This window comes from Numenius arquata, chromosome 2 (genome assembly GCF_964106895.1).
Source record: "Numenius arquata chromosome 2, bNumArq3.hap1.1, whole genome shotgun sequence".
NCBI classification, from domain to species: Eukaryota; Metazoa; Chordata; class Aves; order Charadriiformes; family Scolopacidae; genus Numenius; species Numenius arquata.
Genome location: NC_133577.1, coordinates 73,207,897 through 73,225,368, shown reverse-complemented (window position 1 = coordinate 73,225,368; position 17,472 = coordinate 73,207,897). Strand labels below are relative to the sequence as shown.

The following is a 17,472-nucleotide window of genomic DNA, read 5'->3' as shown; positions in this document are numbered from 1 at the left end:
ATAATGCACTTCAGATAATTCGTTGACGCAATATATTTTCCAGGATAGGCTTTTGTTTTCTTTCTTGGCCGCTCACCCTCTTTCTGTGGTCAGTTTTGCTCATTTCTCTTGTAAGCTGTCTAGAGGCAGAGAAAAGGCTTTCAGTTTTAAGCAGTTTCCTTTTCAGTTCCCCTTTATTGAATTCCAACCTCCATTTTTTTTTTTTTTAAGCATAGGGACATCATTTATCTTGGACTTTAAGTTGCAGGGGCCTTCAAGGGGCTTCTTTTTTTCTTTCCCAGCTGCATTTGTTGACACACAGTCAATCTGTTTTTTGCCTTCATTCCCCCTCTTCCCCCCAGCAGGCCATAAAGTATCGACAGCTGTGCCCTTTATTAGCATAGCCATTTTAAGCACAACAAGGGGGAAGAGACTAAATATATTACAGCCATTACCTCTGTCAAAAAGTGACAATTTTAAAACATTTTAGCTCTTCACTGGGAAAGCCAGCAGCACAAAAGAAAGTGCTATAATTTTATTGTAAATGCTTTTTAAATATGGGTCACTTGGCCATAATCAATAGAAAGGATGGAAAAGTTCAAAGCTTGAGAACAGCTCAGGCAGATAGCAGAATTTTTTTTTTTAAAGGCTTGTCTTTAAAATATGCTAATTGGGGCAAAAATACAACAGTGAGAAGCATGCAAAATAAGATCTTGTTCCTGGCGGTTTTGTTTTCCGTACAGCTCTGTTCATGCTTTTCCCATCTACTTATAAGTGTGTTTTACAACTTGGATGGGAATTATTCCTCCCCAACTGGGTGTTATGAACATTCGGGGACTGAAAAAACAGGAGGCAATCCAGGCAGTCAGTAGCCTCTTCTCAAAAAGGGAAAAAAAAAAGACAAGACAACAGTTTTTTTCCAATTCCTTTGGAAGTATGATGTGCAGCAGAGCTGATTTACCAGGCAAGGTAACTTCTTGAGCATAAAATAATCCTGAAGCCTTAGAATCCTGGTAGTTTAGGTTCAGGTTTGGATTCGTATACTTGCTGGTTTTCATATGGCAGAAACTTGTATTTTAAATATTTGTATGGCAGAAACTTTGTATTTTAAGCTTCCAGAATGAGGAATTGGCCTTTTTGATTAGGCGAGGAATAATACCCACAGACAGCATCTGTTACAAGCTCTAAAAGGTAAAAGAGGGCTTACAGATGCCCTGAAGCCTGTGGATCTTGGCTGCTTTTGTTTTAATTTGTAATGGATTTATCAGGCAAAGAGGAAGGGGCAATCTCAGCAGGGTTTATTTTGAATGGCTTCACCTTCCTCTCCCATTTGTAACATCTGGAGAGAACTTACAAGTCTTTTCTCTCTCTTATCTGTACCTCCCTAATTACAATTTTTCCTCAAGGTTTCACTTTGCTTTTTAAATTTCAGAACATATGTAATACTTGGCTTATACCAAGACTTCCAAAAGCAAAGCTGCTTTAATGGATCTGTTTAAGCAGAAGTCCATGAAATCCTATGCACGGTATTACACAGTACCCATCAACTGTTGCGATGCAGCATCTGTCTTGTGGTGGTTCCCAGGGGCCTGTATCCCACTTCACTGGGCACCCTCCGAATTTGCAGGAGAGAGGGAGCGAGCATCCTGCTCTGAGAAGAGTGTGGTCCATGGCAAAGGGGAAACGGGAAGGAATTCTCACCACCCATCTTTTGGCAACCAATTTAGCAGCTAAATGCAACCAGCTGGTCTCCCCAGGCTCCCTCTGTAGTCGAGGGAGGGAAAGCAAAGCTCCTGCAGAGGGTCATTCAGTGCACCCAAATTAGCCTCACTCTGAATTGTCCTCTCTCTCATCTGTGACTGGAGAAGGAGTTTGAAGAGACTACCCGGGTAATTTAGCCAGCTAAGATGGGTGGTCTGAATAATTCCTTCCCCACCAACCTCTAAAAGCCTGCCTAGGTACCCCACAGAGATTGGCATGCCATTGGAGGGATCGATTCCCAGGCACGTCAGCAGTTCGGTAATCTGTGCTCATGCCCTATCGAGAGAAAGCGAGGATGCTTGAGGAGCTTACTTGATCCTGCTGGACCCTGTAGCTCCCAGCCAGGACAGGGAGCTGATCTGAGCTACGTTTTTTGGACCAGTTGTGGCCATGGTCAAGTTTGGGGTTTCTTGTTTGTTTTTTTTTCCCCACCCCTCAGACTGCATCTGCTGTCCTCAAGCCTGGTCACAGGCTACTGAGATGGGAGCAGCTGTGGGACACCCTGATCCTTTAGAGGTGTCTAATGATGGAATTGAAAGTGGCTCCAGAGCTGCTGAGACAGGAGACGTGGCTGCTCCTACCTCCTTCCCAACAACTGAGTTTGGTCCTTTCTTGTGGGACCCTCCTCCTCACTGGTGCAGAGCAAGGAAGGGGGGCTCACTCTCAAGAAGGAAAGCAAGCCACAGAGGCATGGTGCACCTCCAAAATGAAGGACAGACGTGCAACAGCCAAAGCATTACCCATTCTTGCAACCAAAGGCTATACCCTAACCATGGCACAGCCTGCCACCAGGCCAAGTAACAGGTAAAAGCAAAAGATTAACCAGACTCACCTGCAGACCGTGGTGTGCTGGCAGTGAGAGGAGGAGCCCTGAAAAACACTCAGCTTTTTACTGCAAGTAGGCAATTACCATCCTTTTCCACCCCACACAGCCACCTGCATCTCCCCCATCTGCCTGGCCACCCTATCTGTCTCCTACTGCCTGGGGGTAACCGGGGCAGGCACCGGCTGCAGGGTGGCCTCCCACATCCCATCTCCCCCCAGCAGGGCTTCTGTTGCCCACAGGTCACCCACCCCAGGCAGCTGGCTGGCAGCAGAGGTCAGGAAGGAGTGCCAGCTTACCTTTCCAGGCTCCTCTGCCAGTGCGGAGCTGCCTGCGCTCTAGCCCCTTCTGCTAGAGAGCAGACCCAGTTGGAAGATACATGGCAAAGCTCAAAGAGCATCACTTTCCCCCCAGATTCTTGGTCTAAATATGGCACCACCAGAGTGAAAACGTGGATTTTGGAGAGAACCAACTTCAGGATGAGCAAAAGTTTTTGCACAAAGAAACCAGGAAATATTCCCTATCCCTTTTCACAGGAGCCAGAGCCATCCAAGTAACTAAGATGTTAATGCAACAAAGATTTTCATTTGCCAGGTTAAATTGTGCTCTCTATTTATTTATTTTATTTTTTGCCTGAAAGTGAGCTACATCTTTGTATTGCCACTAAGTCATCATTTTTCTATGCTTGGCCCGAAAAGAATCTGACCTGGGCAAGTTGTTTAACTTGCTGCTCATCAAAGACCGGCAAAGTCTGGCTCTCCACTGTTTGAACAGTGGAACAGTCTTTTTACAGCCAGCCTTATTAAAGCACAGGATTTTATTAGCTGTTTTGTGGTAATATGGTGAAGGACAATGTTGTGGAATGCTCCTTCAGGAGATTTGGGATCTTGTGTACTTTGGGGTTTACTTGCCTCTTTTGGACTAGGATGCTTGGCAACCAACTAATACGACAGCTTCATTGTACTATTCTCTTCCTTAAAGCCACCTTTGACAACCAGTTTTTTACCCAGGTAGAGGAAAATTACTGCTTGAAGAAATGTAAGAAAAATATACTATTGCCCAGTTGTTCTCAAGGGTTTTGTGTGTTTTGTTGGTGTTTTGTTTTTTGTTTATTAAACCATTGCAGATTTTCAGGTACTGGGAAAAAGTCCAGACAGAGGGTGAAAAATCTACTTTGGCCACATGCATATAGAGCAATGTTGTATATTCAAAACATTGAAGCTCATGTGGTTTTCCTCTTTGGCAAATTTCTTTAAAGTTCTGGTAATTTTCTCATAACAACATTTTTAACAGATTGTAAACGTCCCTTTTTCCTGAAAACCACTTTTGGGGCACATCAAGTTTCAATTAGCGTTTGAGACTACCTGCCAGGAAGTTTTCATGAACATTTAAACAAATACGTCCGCCTTATTTTGCAAAAGAACAAAGTATTCTGACAGATTTCAGCGGTTTCCCATCATCTTTTGTTTCATAACTCTAATGGGAAACAAAGAAAAGCAAAGCTTCCAAATCATTGACGAGCTGTAACGAGAACTGTGTTACTTTGGACTGTTGACACCAAAATAAAGATTGAAACACAAGTTTCTGTATTTGGGACTGACTGTGAAAGGCTTTTTGGGAATGCAAGTTACACGTCTCTGAAGCCCGCTGGTTAACACCTTTACAGTCACCACCAGAAAATTTAGTGACATTTTACTCTGAAAAGGTCCTTTTTCCAATTACGGTATTTTCTGTGCCAACTATATTCAAATGCTTTGGAGGAACAACGGAAGAGTGCATTTACATAATCAAATATAGTTATTTCATATAATGCAGAATAGCTCACACCATGTGGAATGAAACGCATTAGTCAAATACGTGTATGACGACTCTATCAGAACTCCTGCTAGCAGAGGCAGCAAACCTTTCAATGCTCTCCAGGCTTGAGACTACCAGGTATTAAAACCTTGCAGGCTGCAGCAGATTCTCACTTTTACAGGAACTTTGGACACTTATTCAAATGCAGATGCAGCACTTCTGTGCTCCGCTGGGCAGGAAAGAGCGAGCATTCCCCAAACTGGTCAGGCTCACTGCCCAGTTTGCCGGTTTAAATAAGGTTCAGTTGCCCAAGCCTCTGATTTTGGAACTTCAGCTTTGAAAATAAACTCAGGAGTAAATCCTTACTTCACAGTAAACAACTCCAAGGAGCTTTGCTTTTTTTAAAAAAAAAACAAAACAAACCAAACAAAAACAAAACACCAAATACTCACTTTTCTCCAGACTCCAAATCCGAGAGAAATCTCAACACACGCCTGCTTACTTTGAAGAGACAAAGAACATCGTACAGCACAGGAGGAAGCAGATGCACCATTGTGTTGGAGGAACTTTGTCCCAAGACTTTCCCAGATCTCCAGCCGGAGCAGCTAAGGATGGACCTATGTCATATTTCAAAGACAAACCAAAAATCTTGTAGCACCCCTTCCACAAACTATCATACTGGAACAAGAGATGCTTTGAGATACTGCACTAGTGACAGCTGCTAATTTAATTAGATCAACCTGTACTCCCACTGCAGGCAATCTAATTATGAAAATCACCCTTGAGCTAGAGGATTAAGGTGGAACCTTCTACGCTTGGTCTTAAATTTTTTCTCTTTTAACTGAAGCAGCATCTCATGTACGTAAAACCTACTACGAGCATGTATTTTCCAAGATAAACTAAACAGAACTGTTTATTGCAACTACGGTTGCCCTGTTGCGATTGCCAGGAGCCAGACCACAAAAGCCTACACTATACCATTTGTAACGAGGTCCCCAGAGCCATTATTGTTTTATTAATCTCTTTACTCAGCTAATTGTGGAAGCATAGTCTACAACTTGTAAAAGCAACACAGTGAGATTTTGCTCTTTTTCATGCTCTGCGCTTGTCCCTTTATAGCAACCCATGTAACCGCTTCTCCAGCCCCAAGAAACAGCTTCAGCCGATACCAAGAGAGGACTAAATCCCTCATTGACAGAGCTAGTTAAGTTTTGTTTCTCAGGGGGGGGTTCATAAATTCTCTGCACCTGCCCTGCACTTAACACTTGCCTGTGCTGGGCTCACAGAAGTCAGTGGATGATGCTAAGCCTGGAATTACGTTTTTGAGACCCGGCTTAGGTGCAGCTAAGCATATTACTTGTTCCTGGATAACTCTTCCCTTTTGGATTCATACGCAATAGGTATGAGTACAGTATTATCAATACACTGATGGATTTTGCTTTAGCTATTGCTGTGTGGAAACAGTAGCTGGCTTCCTTTTCCCCTATGCAAGCTGTGACACTTCATGGGGATGCAGCAGGTGATATGGCCCAAGTCAAGTCATAACCCAAAACACCAAAGGATTTTAACATTCAAAAAGGTCCCAGCAAACAGAAGTGTATACAATTAATGTCCCTAAGCTCCCTTGTTGTTTTCTTTTTTTTTAAAAGAAGGGGGCATTGCTATGGCTGGCAGCACCCTTTGGGAAAACAAATTTAGCTGCTGAGAGAACAGTGCGTTATTTCTTCTTAGTCCTTTTGGAGCCCTAAGGAGATCTGTGAAAGTTCCTCACATGGAAAACCACAGCATGATTTTCTACCAAGTTCCCCCTTTACAACATCTTTGAACACCAGCTTCCACAATTCACGGAACCAGTATCAAGTCACAGGAAACAAAGACATACTGGAGAACCTTCACCAACCTCTGAAAGGTTCACAAGAATGGCATGTGTGTGCTTCTGAGCAAAAAAAAAGGAATTACAAACTAGGACATGGATTATTCTTCAAGTAATTCATGCTGGGAGAAACACACAGGGAAAGAAACCAAGCAGGCAAAGAGACGAGCAATGCAGCACGCCTAAAACTTTAATCTTTGTTTTTAAAGAGTACAGAGTTGGAAGTGACACTTTCTTCTCCTTTCTTCTCCACTCTCTATCCCATCGCTTCCCAAGTTCTCCCTAAAAGGAAATATTTCTTTGTTGATTAGTTTGACTTCCCTTCAAGTGAGGCACACCCGTTAATCTCCAAAAGTATGCCCCAATTCAGTAAAACACTTGCACATGCACTTCACTTTAGTCCACTCCCATTCACGGCAACATTTAAGTGTACATACTTGAAGGCTGTTTTGAATAGGGACGTTTCTACTCAACCAAAGATGGGGAAGGGTGGGGGGTGGTGTGTATGTTTGCGTGGTCTTAACGGGGGAGGGGAGGGAGGGAGGACATACAACATACATCATCTTGCTCCCAATTTAAAAGCAATCTTAGCAGCAGTCAGTGACTGACGTGTTGGTAAAATCTTAAGCAGCAGCTTAACCACAGAAGTGTGTGGCAGTAAGAAATCCAATGACATCTAAAAAAGGGTAGCTCTGAAATCACTGCTGAATGCCGGTTGAAGCAGTCAGTCAGACTTCTAAGTTTAAACAACCTCTGTTCCTAATTCCACTAGGCAAACACGCTTCTTTAATTACAATTATATAAAAGGAGAGACTGGCAAGACAAAAAAAAAAAAAAAAAAAAAAAAAAAAAAATCAAGAATGGTATAACCTACAGAGTTCAGAAAACAGGACTCTGGAAAATTAAAGTGTTTGTATTTTATTTTACATTGTAGGCTTTCACTTTTTATCCCTTTAAAATACATTTAGTTTTAGATTAATAAAGATCAAACTAATAAATTGATATGTTCTTTAAACAGACATAATAAAAATTCAGACATTACACCACAGGACCCATCATTTAAAAACAGAGCAGTTAAAGTGATGCTGGCTAATGTGAGGATAAAATGCCTAGGATAAAAGATATCGTGGCTCTAAGGAAAAGTGTGGATTAGAGGAGAATTGAGAGTGAAGCAGGTGATGCTTTAGTCCGAGTCTGAACTGTCTTGCTTGTTGGTTTGGTACTTGCTGACTGCTTCTTCCAAAGGAGCCATTGTACCATCCGGCCGCACTCCCATTGGTTTTATAAGCTCATCTCTGTAAGAGATTTAAAAAAAAGAACATATATTAGCATATGCACACATATCAATTCACACATGTGTATAATACAGTCACATACAGTATATGCTTTAGTACATAATGAGCCTTTAAAAGGAAGTTATTTCTGCTAAAACCCTCTGTTTTGAAGAAAGGGGAACAAAAAACCTTCCAAAATAGGTGGGAGGGGAAGCGCGGGACAGATAAAGACTTCATTCATGTAGGCCAAACCTACTTAGCCAATTAAAGACACCATGAAAAGTCAGTGCCTAATAGGCTCAAGACAAGGAGCAGGTTCCCTGTTTTAGATACACAAACTAGCTTTTCTTCTAACAGTTCTCTGACAGCCACTGCTTCCTAAAATTTCACCTGCCATTCTGGCCAGTATATGCCCAGGCAATTAAAACAATGATTTGATCCATATTCATCTTGTCGAAGGAAATAAATCACTTATGAGAACAGACTCTGCCTATACCACTACTAGGGGTGTGGAAATACTTGTTGATTCATTTAAAAAAAGCCGACTGATTCTAATACTATTGCTTTTGTTTGTGGCAGTTTAATTACAGGATTGACAGCCATTTTAATCTCTTCAAAGCTCCAAAGGCCTCTCACCAGCTAATCCAATTATATCTACTCCACAAGCTACAGCCTCATCTAAGAGATGATTAATTATTGATTAAGCCAATCAAAAAGTATTAGCAAAGATTTATTTAATCCTTACGTTTTATCACCTCATTTATATGTGGATTATGGCAAAAGCTGTAAGGGCAAAGATAACATTTTGATTTTCTGTTGAAAAAAAAAAAATGGGGAATACCTCTAAATATTCAGGAGTCACCTTAAATAAAAGAGCAGAGGCTTGATGTCAGTTTACCCTTTGCTTGAAAGGCAGCCCAGTAAAACTGCCGATTTAACACACATATACCACCCTCCCGAGCCACAGACAATAACACTCTATCACTCAATGGGGAAGCAAAGGCATTTCCCCAGCTCCCTGCCTGGGCTACACCACTACCTTGGCTGAATAAAGGGACAAACATTGCTTGTACAAGACTGGCAATCTAACCTTAACACAACCAGAGGAACAGCAAGAAAGGCAACATCTGAATTACAAACAGGGCATGTGTATGCTAGATATTGTACAGTCGAGCAGCAGTTAAATTAAGTCTCCAAGAGTCTCTTTTGCTCAGGAAGAGCAGAGACCAGCAAGAGAAATGCAGCTGTTTGTGCAGATGTGGCGATCGGATACTACAGTGATAAGCTCACAAATCCCACTGCCTGCAGCATTTCAAAACGTGAGAAACTGGACCTGGAGAAACTGCAGTGGTTTGGCTCACCAGGTCCAGGTGGGAAAGCGGGGGCGAGGGAAGGAGGTTTGTAATGACCATACTCTATAAGAGCACAGCCCAGATACTGTCTCTGTGTGTGTGTATAAGAGTAGGACTTATCTTTAACTAGGCTGGCGATAGCTTGCCATACTTGAGGGCTGACAGCAAGTCCTCTCCCTTCAGGCAATGAAGACTAGAGTATGCAGATTCTGCCCAAATGAGAGCACTCTTAAGTTTTCAAGTATCTGCTGGAGATGTGTGCACGAAGAGATCAAAAGAATACTCGAGATCAGATTCAAAAGGGCTCAAAAAATGAAGACTGCAGAACTAGTGTCCAACAGGACCAATACCCTCCCTGCCTTCTGTAGGGGTCCCCCAAAGGCAAGAGTACTTTGGAGTTGTGTCTAATAGCAAAGACTTTTTTCACAGGAAAAAACCCTACACATCTAAGGTCCTTTTGGCTTTTAAACACCATAATACAAAAGAAGTGTCCTTTCAAATCCGTAATCAGTCTTGCAACAAATTCTTCAGTGCCACTTACTCAAACGTGATTAATACACTTATATTTTTGGAGAAGAATAACGTGAAGAGTAAGTCCTTGCTCATATTTTTAAGTCCTAAAAGTAAAAACATAGCCACAAAGAATGAAATCGCCTTTGCTTCCCTCCAAGATGGGAGGATCCTATATGTTTGTTTTAAAAACCACAACACATACTCTTAGGTTGCAACATTTAACATTGCAGCCAGATGTTTTTCCTAGCCAGAATCTAGTCCTGAAACAGTGTAAAACATGGCATCGTCTCACCAGTGAAGACTTGACGCCAAGCTCTGAACATGACACAAACTTATTGCTGTTTTTCAAAGGGGAAAAGTACAGAGGGAGACAAGTAGATGAAAAGATCTGGGCTGCCTACAAAGCCAGCTTCAGAAGTTTGGAACAACTACCTGCTAAATGACAGAATTTTGGGTAGGGTTGCAAGAGGCATCACTCAGCTGACTTCAGTAGCACACAAGAGCCCACTGGGCTGATCCTTACCTGGTATGAACAGTCTTAGTTCTGCCAGCTTCACCAATTTGCCAGTTTAGCGACCTCAACTGAGCTTTGACAGTTTGGGCTAGCTGAGGACATGCTTACTTAAGGACGTTACAGTGAAACACAAGGTGGCAAGGGAAGCACCAGAAACAGGCACGTATAGCCTCAGAAGAGAGTTCATTAGCCAGAAACTGGATGTTTATGGTCCATCTATAGGGCAGAAGAGAGATCGCTTCAGCCCAGTAGGTGGCAGCGGGAATACTTCTGTATCCATGAAGCACACAATGTGCATATTTATACATATTTGACCATCCTTATGTGACCTCCCATATACTCAAATACAGCTTCTTGCAACATTCATTTTTCTAATGCAAACAAAGCATTCTATTCAAGTGTACTTAGAAACACACCATAATTAAAGAGTTGGTAAAATGCATTCTCTTCTTCCACTTCCAGATCTCCCAAGAGTCCCTTCAAATATATCTATACAAGTTCTAGCTTCCTGCTTGCCATTTAGCTTGATAACGACTCAAAAAATCATTCCTTTGTTTTGAAGGGTAACTCTTTCTTGTCTGCTCTATGTGCTACAGGGCAGTATTGACACATGGAATTAATGACGGTGTCTGTAATGAAACAGCCGTCATGTGAACACCGGTCTGCTGCTTTGATAAAATGGCATGTTAGGGACCTATTCACCTCCTTATAATTGAGTACTACATAATAGTTCCGATCCTTTCATGTAACATTATTTTGTTCTATGATTAGAAAGGGGAGGGGGAAAAGAAAAAAAAAAATCTATGTAACGTTGCCTTCTTCATTCATCCCATGATTAATTTTGTGTTTTTAATGAGTATGGTTGCTTATTTAGACAGGTTCTCTTACATACTCGTTTTGTTGACTTCTGTTCAATGTACAACAAAACCCAAGCTGTGATAATTGGAGACCATTTCATCAGCAAAAGGATTCTTGCTATTAATACAAGGTTGGCTTGGAAAAAGCATCCTGACATTTTAAATTAGTCAATTAATATACAATTCTACCTGCCATTTATAATAGAAAAAATGTTAGCATTTTTTCCAGACATTTTAATTAACGCAGAGTATTTCCAATAATCTATGATATAAACAGACAGAATGTCATACAACCCTGACTTAAGGTGGCTAACCCTTCATTTTTGCAAAATATGAAGTTAAGTTTTTTTGCAGATCTGGGGAGTTTTTCAAACCTCAAAGATGTGCATCACATACAGAGGACAATGATTTACATCAAACATGAGAGTCATCAAACAACTCTCAATGATTATCAACAAGACAGTATCGACTCCTACTGCAGACAAAGCCCATAGAGTTACTTTAGGGCCAAGTTCAGGCATCCAGCAAACTACCTAAGTACCATCTACATCTCCCAAGAGCTGCAGTAATCAAGATGTTTCATCTTCATTTACACTTATAATTTATATATATTTAATGATATTAGAAAGTAATCTTATCCAGTCAAATTTCACCAAAATACTGATTTCTATAAAAGCTTTGTAGAACTCAAGTCTATGTTAAAATATCGAGGCAGGGGAAATGGGTTCATAAACAATATTCAGCTTTCCTCCATGCTTTTTGATAAAACAAAACTGTGTGATTGATTTTAATTTGGCGCTGTCAATGGTCAATTACCCCCTGAACAGGCCTAAACACCAACAATGTAAGAGAACAGAAAAGCTTTGGAAGTGAGATCAGAAATGCCCAAAAGAATGGATCAGTTTTACATCACCTCAAACCAGTTTCAATTCTTCAGTGCCAATGCTGAAAATAAAGAGAAATCTGGAGAGCAAAAATCCACCGGCATCTTATGGATCAAGGGAGAAAATGCCAATTTGTTACTGATAGTTTCAGCAAACCTGTACAAAGGGCACAGTGTAAACAGCAGCCATTAATGAAGGGTGTAACTTTTCAAAGAAGTAGTCCTGTTTCACAAATTTGTTTTCTAAGTTCAATCTGTCATCAGGTAACTTTTCAAAAGCGATACAGAGCCAGTCAAAGCCAAATCTAGAACACCCCAGCGACAGACTGGCCTGACTATCCTCATCAGTCAGGAAGGGAAGCAAGTTTTTCAGTCCTTCAAGTTTGGTGGGTTTTTTTCATACCTTTCTCCAGTGAAATCATGCTAGCTCTTTAAAGCTTCACTTCCATTACTGGGACAAGTGTACTAAGCAAACCGGTTTTGCTGTACATCACGGAGGTTCACTCTAAGCTCTTGTTCAAGTTACACAGATGAAGCTACATCAACTCTTTCAAGATGAGAAGAAGGAGCTGTTGGTTCCCTGTCCAACTTCCTCCCCTCTTATGAGCAAAGCGCTGCACCGAATGGAAACTGCTCATTTCATGGTGTATGTCCCCTCCCAAGGTGACAACAACAAAGACCAGCAGAAGTGGGAAGTCTGCCACCAGCAGTCTGCCTTAAAGCAAGATTCAAAACCCAGAATCAACTGAAGACTCCTATCAAAGCAACCTCCAGTTTCAATTTGTAGGTTGCAAACCAAGGAAAAAAGTGTATGCCACTGGTAGCTTTTAGTCTCTGCAGACTCCCAGCACTGAAGGGCTCAAGCTGGAAGCCAAAGTGTTCAATTCCTAAAACATGGAGGGACTTCCACTACTGTCAGCACGTTACTAGCTCGCTCTTCTTGTATAGAAGACTGGCAGTTTCCCATTTTATTTAACATCTGCAAACCCCACAATTGCACTCAATTACATTCACTAAAAACATCCCACAGTCTCCCAAACCCAAGTCTTACTTTCTTTTTCCTTCCTGCCAGCATTCCCCACCGCCTCCATTTTCAGTAAAACAAAAAGGGTAGGAAGAACAGTCAAGTGATTTTATTCATGTTATCACAGTACCTAAAGGGGTCACATCAACAACACTGTCCCACAGTAATCGCTATACTGAAAAACAAACAAACAAAAACCTTACAAACAAAACGAGTCCCAGCCCTGAAGAGTTTGCAGTCTAAGAAACTGCAGGTGGATGTAAGTGACACAGAAAGCCCAAGGTGAAAGTAACACTACTGGCCAAGAGGGTAAGTAGTGACACAGGGCACCAGCTGCTCAGTTATTGTCCATTTGTAGCAGGCAACCCAGCAGGTGCCTCCAATCCTCCAAACTGAAAAGGCTCTTATGCTACAGTAACGCCATTTGGACTTTGTGTGTGTAACTGCTATAGCGAGAGTGACTGACTTGTCTTCAGTCTTAGTTTATCTCCGGTCTCAATCTGCCATTTAAAAAAAAGTTTTAGACCATTTAGTTGTTTTATTGTGGTACCCCTAACACTCAGCATCTTAATTCTCTAGCTTACATAGCAATCATTCCAATTTACACAGCAGTTCAATTAAGATTACATGTGCATTGCATTTTATTCTCTTTATTAAAAAGACTGTAACATAATACACTTCCTTTCCATGCAAATGATGTGAAAAAGTGTCCAATTACTTCACAGATGGTCTCAGATCAGCTGTTGAGACCCTTCCCTGCTTTCACTCCTGTTTATAATTCAGTCTTTGTCAGCTAATATAAAATCCAGATTCTCCCATATCTTTTGCTGTATTTCTAATATTTAATAGAGATGTAAAAATACCTGGTTTGCTGAATTTCTCTCAATAGATCTTGTTATTTGAATATCTACAGACTCTCACAAAACACAAACACATTTCTAGCTGCTGAGTCTTCCCCGCTTCAAGAATGATCCACTTAGATATTTACCTAAATTCCTACAGCTCCGTTCAATGGTAAATTAGTATAACATTAAGTGTTCCTCAAGAATGTAAAACTTTGTTTACGCAGAAAACAAACTCAAAGCACTCACTCCAACATGACTACAAGTATGGGGGAAGAAAAAAAAGCAAATTCTAGGCATACTGAGTCAAAGAGAAAAAAAGCTGTAACTAACAGCACAGGTCTGTTCCCTTTTTGTATGTAGAAAGTTATAAAATAAAAGTCAACCCTCTATACCAATAACGTACACCTTCATGTCACATTAAGTGCCATTTTCTGTTATGGCATTATGTCAGTCATTTAAAACAAATTATAAAGGCTCATTTGTAATCCAGTCCACACTTAGTCTAATAAATCCACAATAATTCTTAATTGTAAATTCCCTTTTAATTGCTCCATTTTACAGTTTATTGCTGCTGGTGACAACTATTTTCACACTGTGTTTGTTCATCATATAAGCAGCACATGTAAGTAGTTACCATGAGATGATGCTCATTGACTTGGGGAAAATGAGTACACATGCCTTGGGCTTGGATTGTGTCCTATACTTTAAAAAGAGAAATTCTTCTCATTATTATCAGCCTATCCATTTAGGAGGCAGGTCCCCTCACCACCAGATCTTCCCGATTCTGTCCAATCCCCTCCAAAAGAGAATTCCTCTCAAGTCCTGTTACAGATCACTCTTTCCTTTGAAGTGCTAAACATTTTTCTCTGCTGTTAAAGTGGTCCTAATCCTGGAAAGAAGTTGATTATAGCACTATTTTGAAGCACTAGACCTTAGTAAAGAGCCAGGTTATGAGTTGCCTCCCTCAAAAGCAGTTATAATACAGTACCTGGAAAGTTTATCAAACATGTTGACAAGCTTCATAGCTTCATATTCTTTTTGTTCTTCTGTCATTTCATCCATCGGATTGGGCATTGGTTCTTCTAAGTGACCAGTGATAAGGTTAATGCTGGAGGTGGAAAAACAATACAGTTTACATTTCTATAGAAATATGTAAATTGTCTATCTTCTTGATAGAAGGAATGAGGAACACACTAACAGAAACCACCAAGACTAAAACTGTCTGAACTGCACATGGAAGTTTTTACTTTAAATATCCAGCCTTCATATTTATACCCTTTTTGTAGCCTTTTCTTGTGAATTGTGGTATTATCGTCCTATTGATTCACTGTATAAATTTCTTGTTAGCTACTCAGAAATACACAGTACGCTAGGACTTGTTATATTATAACGCATACGCAAGCAGTTTGAAAGCAGGGGAATAATGATGGCAATAATGACAATGTCATTAGTAATAATGACATAGATGGGGAGCAGAATGACAGATACTTGTTTGAAACTAATTCTGTACAGGTTTAATTTTAAAAATATAGACAGGTGTCAGTTACATTTTCTTATTCAAGAAAAACAATTGAATTAGTTTACTATTCCCCTCCCATGATGATTTTTGCTCAAACCAAGCCAAAGTTACTTTACTTTGAGAATTTACAACGCCAGTTTTATTTTCACTGTTAAAACAAGTGAACGGCAATACAGAAATGGTAACAAAAACAGAGAAGCAGTTTTAAAGAACTTTCAGGGCAAATTATCTTTTCAAGCAGTTGAATCACAAACATTTAACAGCAATACAGAAAATCAGATGCAAAAATCAACTGACAGTTGTCTTGAATGTTTCATTTCAGTGTCAGCTTTTACCTGTTTAGATGTTATAGTTTTACTTATATGCATATGTCTGGTTGTTAGGCTTTGAAAAAAGAAGAGACACAAAAGAGCAAGAAAAAATAATCCTGAAGTACAGAAATAAAAAGAAACTTCCTGTTTCAGAGTTCATTTCTTAGCAAAGAAGCAAGATGATTCCTGTAACTTCTCATACATTTAATCCTGTCTTTCATTTGTGTTCCCTAATAAGATTCTTTCAATAAGCCACAACTCCCTGACATATACCTAATCATGTCTGTGTAATTCAAGGAAAACAGAGTAAAGCAGAAAAATAACATGCTTTGGATGCCCACTATCAACAATTTCAGAACCTACTTAAAATGGCATCAAATCATAGATGTAACATGGCAAACTGAAACCTCTATCACCAAAACAATTACAATTAAGAAAAATCAACAGACAGAGCTTCTCTATGATCATTGAATCCTTCAACGAAATGTGCTGGGTTCCTGATGCATGATTTCTACGGAAGTTGTTTACTCCTTCCATATTTACCTATGTGACTCGCCTGATTCTTTAGGAAAATTTTAGTACCAGGCAATCTGACTGACTGGAACTAGACCTACAGGTTTGTTCCTTTTTCACAAAGTCCCCCTTAAAACTTTAAGTCACATTTGACACCTCTATTTCCTCTGTTAAAGAGATAATACCCCACAAAGAGTAGTTTGGTAACTTCATGTGAGTTCCTGGAAAATCTGGGGAAAAAGCCATCCTTGGTAAGTTTGTTACTTTAATTTTTTTCTAAAATTTGCTCAAAAAATCTGTTTTCACACTTGACTTTTAAATAGTTATTGAAACTGAATTTAAATAATTGTCATAGTGATTTCTTTTTTTTTTCCTGGAGCCATCTGACTATGATGGTCACCCTTAGAGGCTGGTTTCTCAATAATGAGATCATGAAGTCAACAAGAGACAGTAGTTAATCTAAGCACATGTAATTCCAAAAATGGCCTCTCCGAAAAAGGTGAAACAAAAAAAAAAATAAAAAAAATGTCAACACATCTACATTGCTACAGGATATAAAAAAAAAAAAACAGGATAAAACAATACTATACTTTGGCTTTGCAGATTTGTATTCTTCTGTATCTGTATCTTCATCATCTGAGTACCAATGATCTCCTCTTCCTCCAGCTAACAGGCCCCTTGCTGCCAGCAATCCTGCTGCGTTACCATAGCCTGTATATTTTAGCAAGCTGTCAACTGCAAAAAGTGACACAGAAAATTGAGCTATAATCAGCTACAAAACAAAAACCAGCATAGTGTTACAAGAATTGAGAGGTATAGCAAGAGACAAATATACTAATTGCAGCAAGACCTTATATAAAAGGGAGAAGAAAAAGTAATTTTTACCTCTCTCTTTGCAAAGAACAAAAAGAAATTCTGCTGCAATTTGCTTCACTCCAAGGTCTACATGTGTCATAAGGCGCACAAGCTTGTTTCTCACTGTTGTGCCAACTTCTGGACGACTTGATACGTCTCTTAAGGGAGGCAATACCTAGCAGCACAAATAAAGGAAAACCAGCATAAAACACATGGCAATACCTAGCCATTCCTTGCAGAAACAAACACAGTCAATGGAATAAGAAAATACTGTAAGCTCCAGCCCTTAAAAAAAAAGGAATAAAATCAACCCAACTGTGCTTACATGCACTAGAAATGACTCTTCCTTCTTAACATATTCAGGCCTTCTGCTGTGCCATCCTGGGCAGAAAAGCACTCAGTGCCAAATGTAGGCTTTAAAAAAAGACAACCATTAGGAGTTTAAGAGCACAAATGAGTGTCCCAAAATAGTTGGCTAACAGGCACAGCAGTAACCTCAGTTCTTTGTTTCTTCTGTTTTGCTCAAATATCTGGCAAAAGCATTAAAACTACCAGCTTAGGGAATTTACAATATTAACATGATGTGTAATTTACACAGAACAATGAACATACTTACAGTGAAAAAGCAGGAAAATAAGTAACATTGCAAGTCCTACTATCATAAATTTCAAAAATTAGCTCTACGTGTACTTTTCCCAGAAAACACTCTTTTAAAAGCTGAAGCTATGTTTCAAAGAGATTTTGGGGAAAACACTATTAAACATTTCCTCAAACACACT

The 17,472-nt window shown here is 40.0% G+C and overlaps 1 protein-coding gene across 3 annotated transcripts in view; it reads right to left on the bottom strand.

Annotated features, from left to right (window-relative positions):
- Positions 1 to 6,406: 6,406 nt before the first annotated feature.
- RIC8B (RIC8 guanine nucleotide exchange factor B) overlaps positions 6,407 to 17,472 on the bottom strand; it is a 37,338-nt gene continuing 26,272 nt past the window's right edge. For 2 of the 3 annotated variants that reach the window (XM_074166944.1, XM_074166955.1), the window contains 4 exons: positions 16,724 to 16,868; positions 16,429 to 16,573; positions 14,484 to 14,603; positions 6,407 to 7,528 (listed from right to left, as the gene is read on the bottom strand). In XM_074166944.1, the coding sequence (XP_074023045.1) occupies positions 7,417 to 7,528; positions 14,484 to 14,603; positions 16,429 to 16,573; positions 16,724 to 16,868 (522 nt within the window). In that variant the 3' untranslated portion in view covers positions 6,407 to 7,416. The remainder of the gene's footprint in view (positions 7,529 to 14,483; positions 14,604 to 16,428; positions 16,574 to 16,723; positions 16,869 to 17,472) is intronic. The other variant, XM_074166949.1, reaches the window with a different exon arrangement.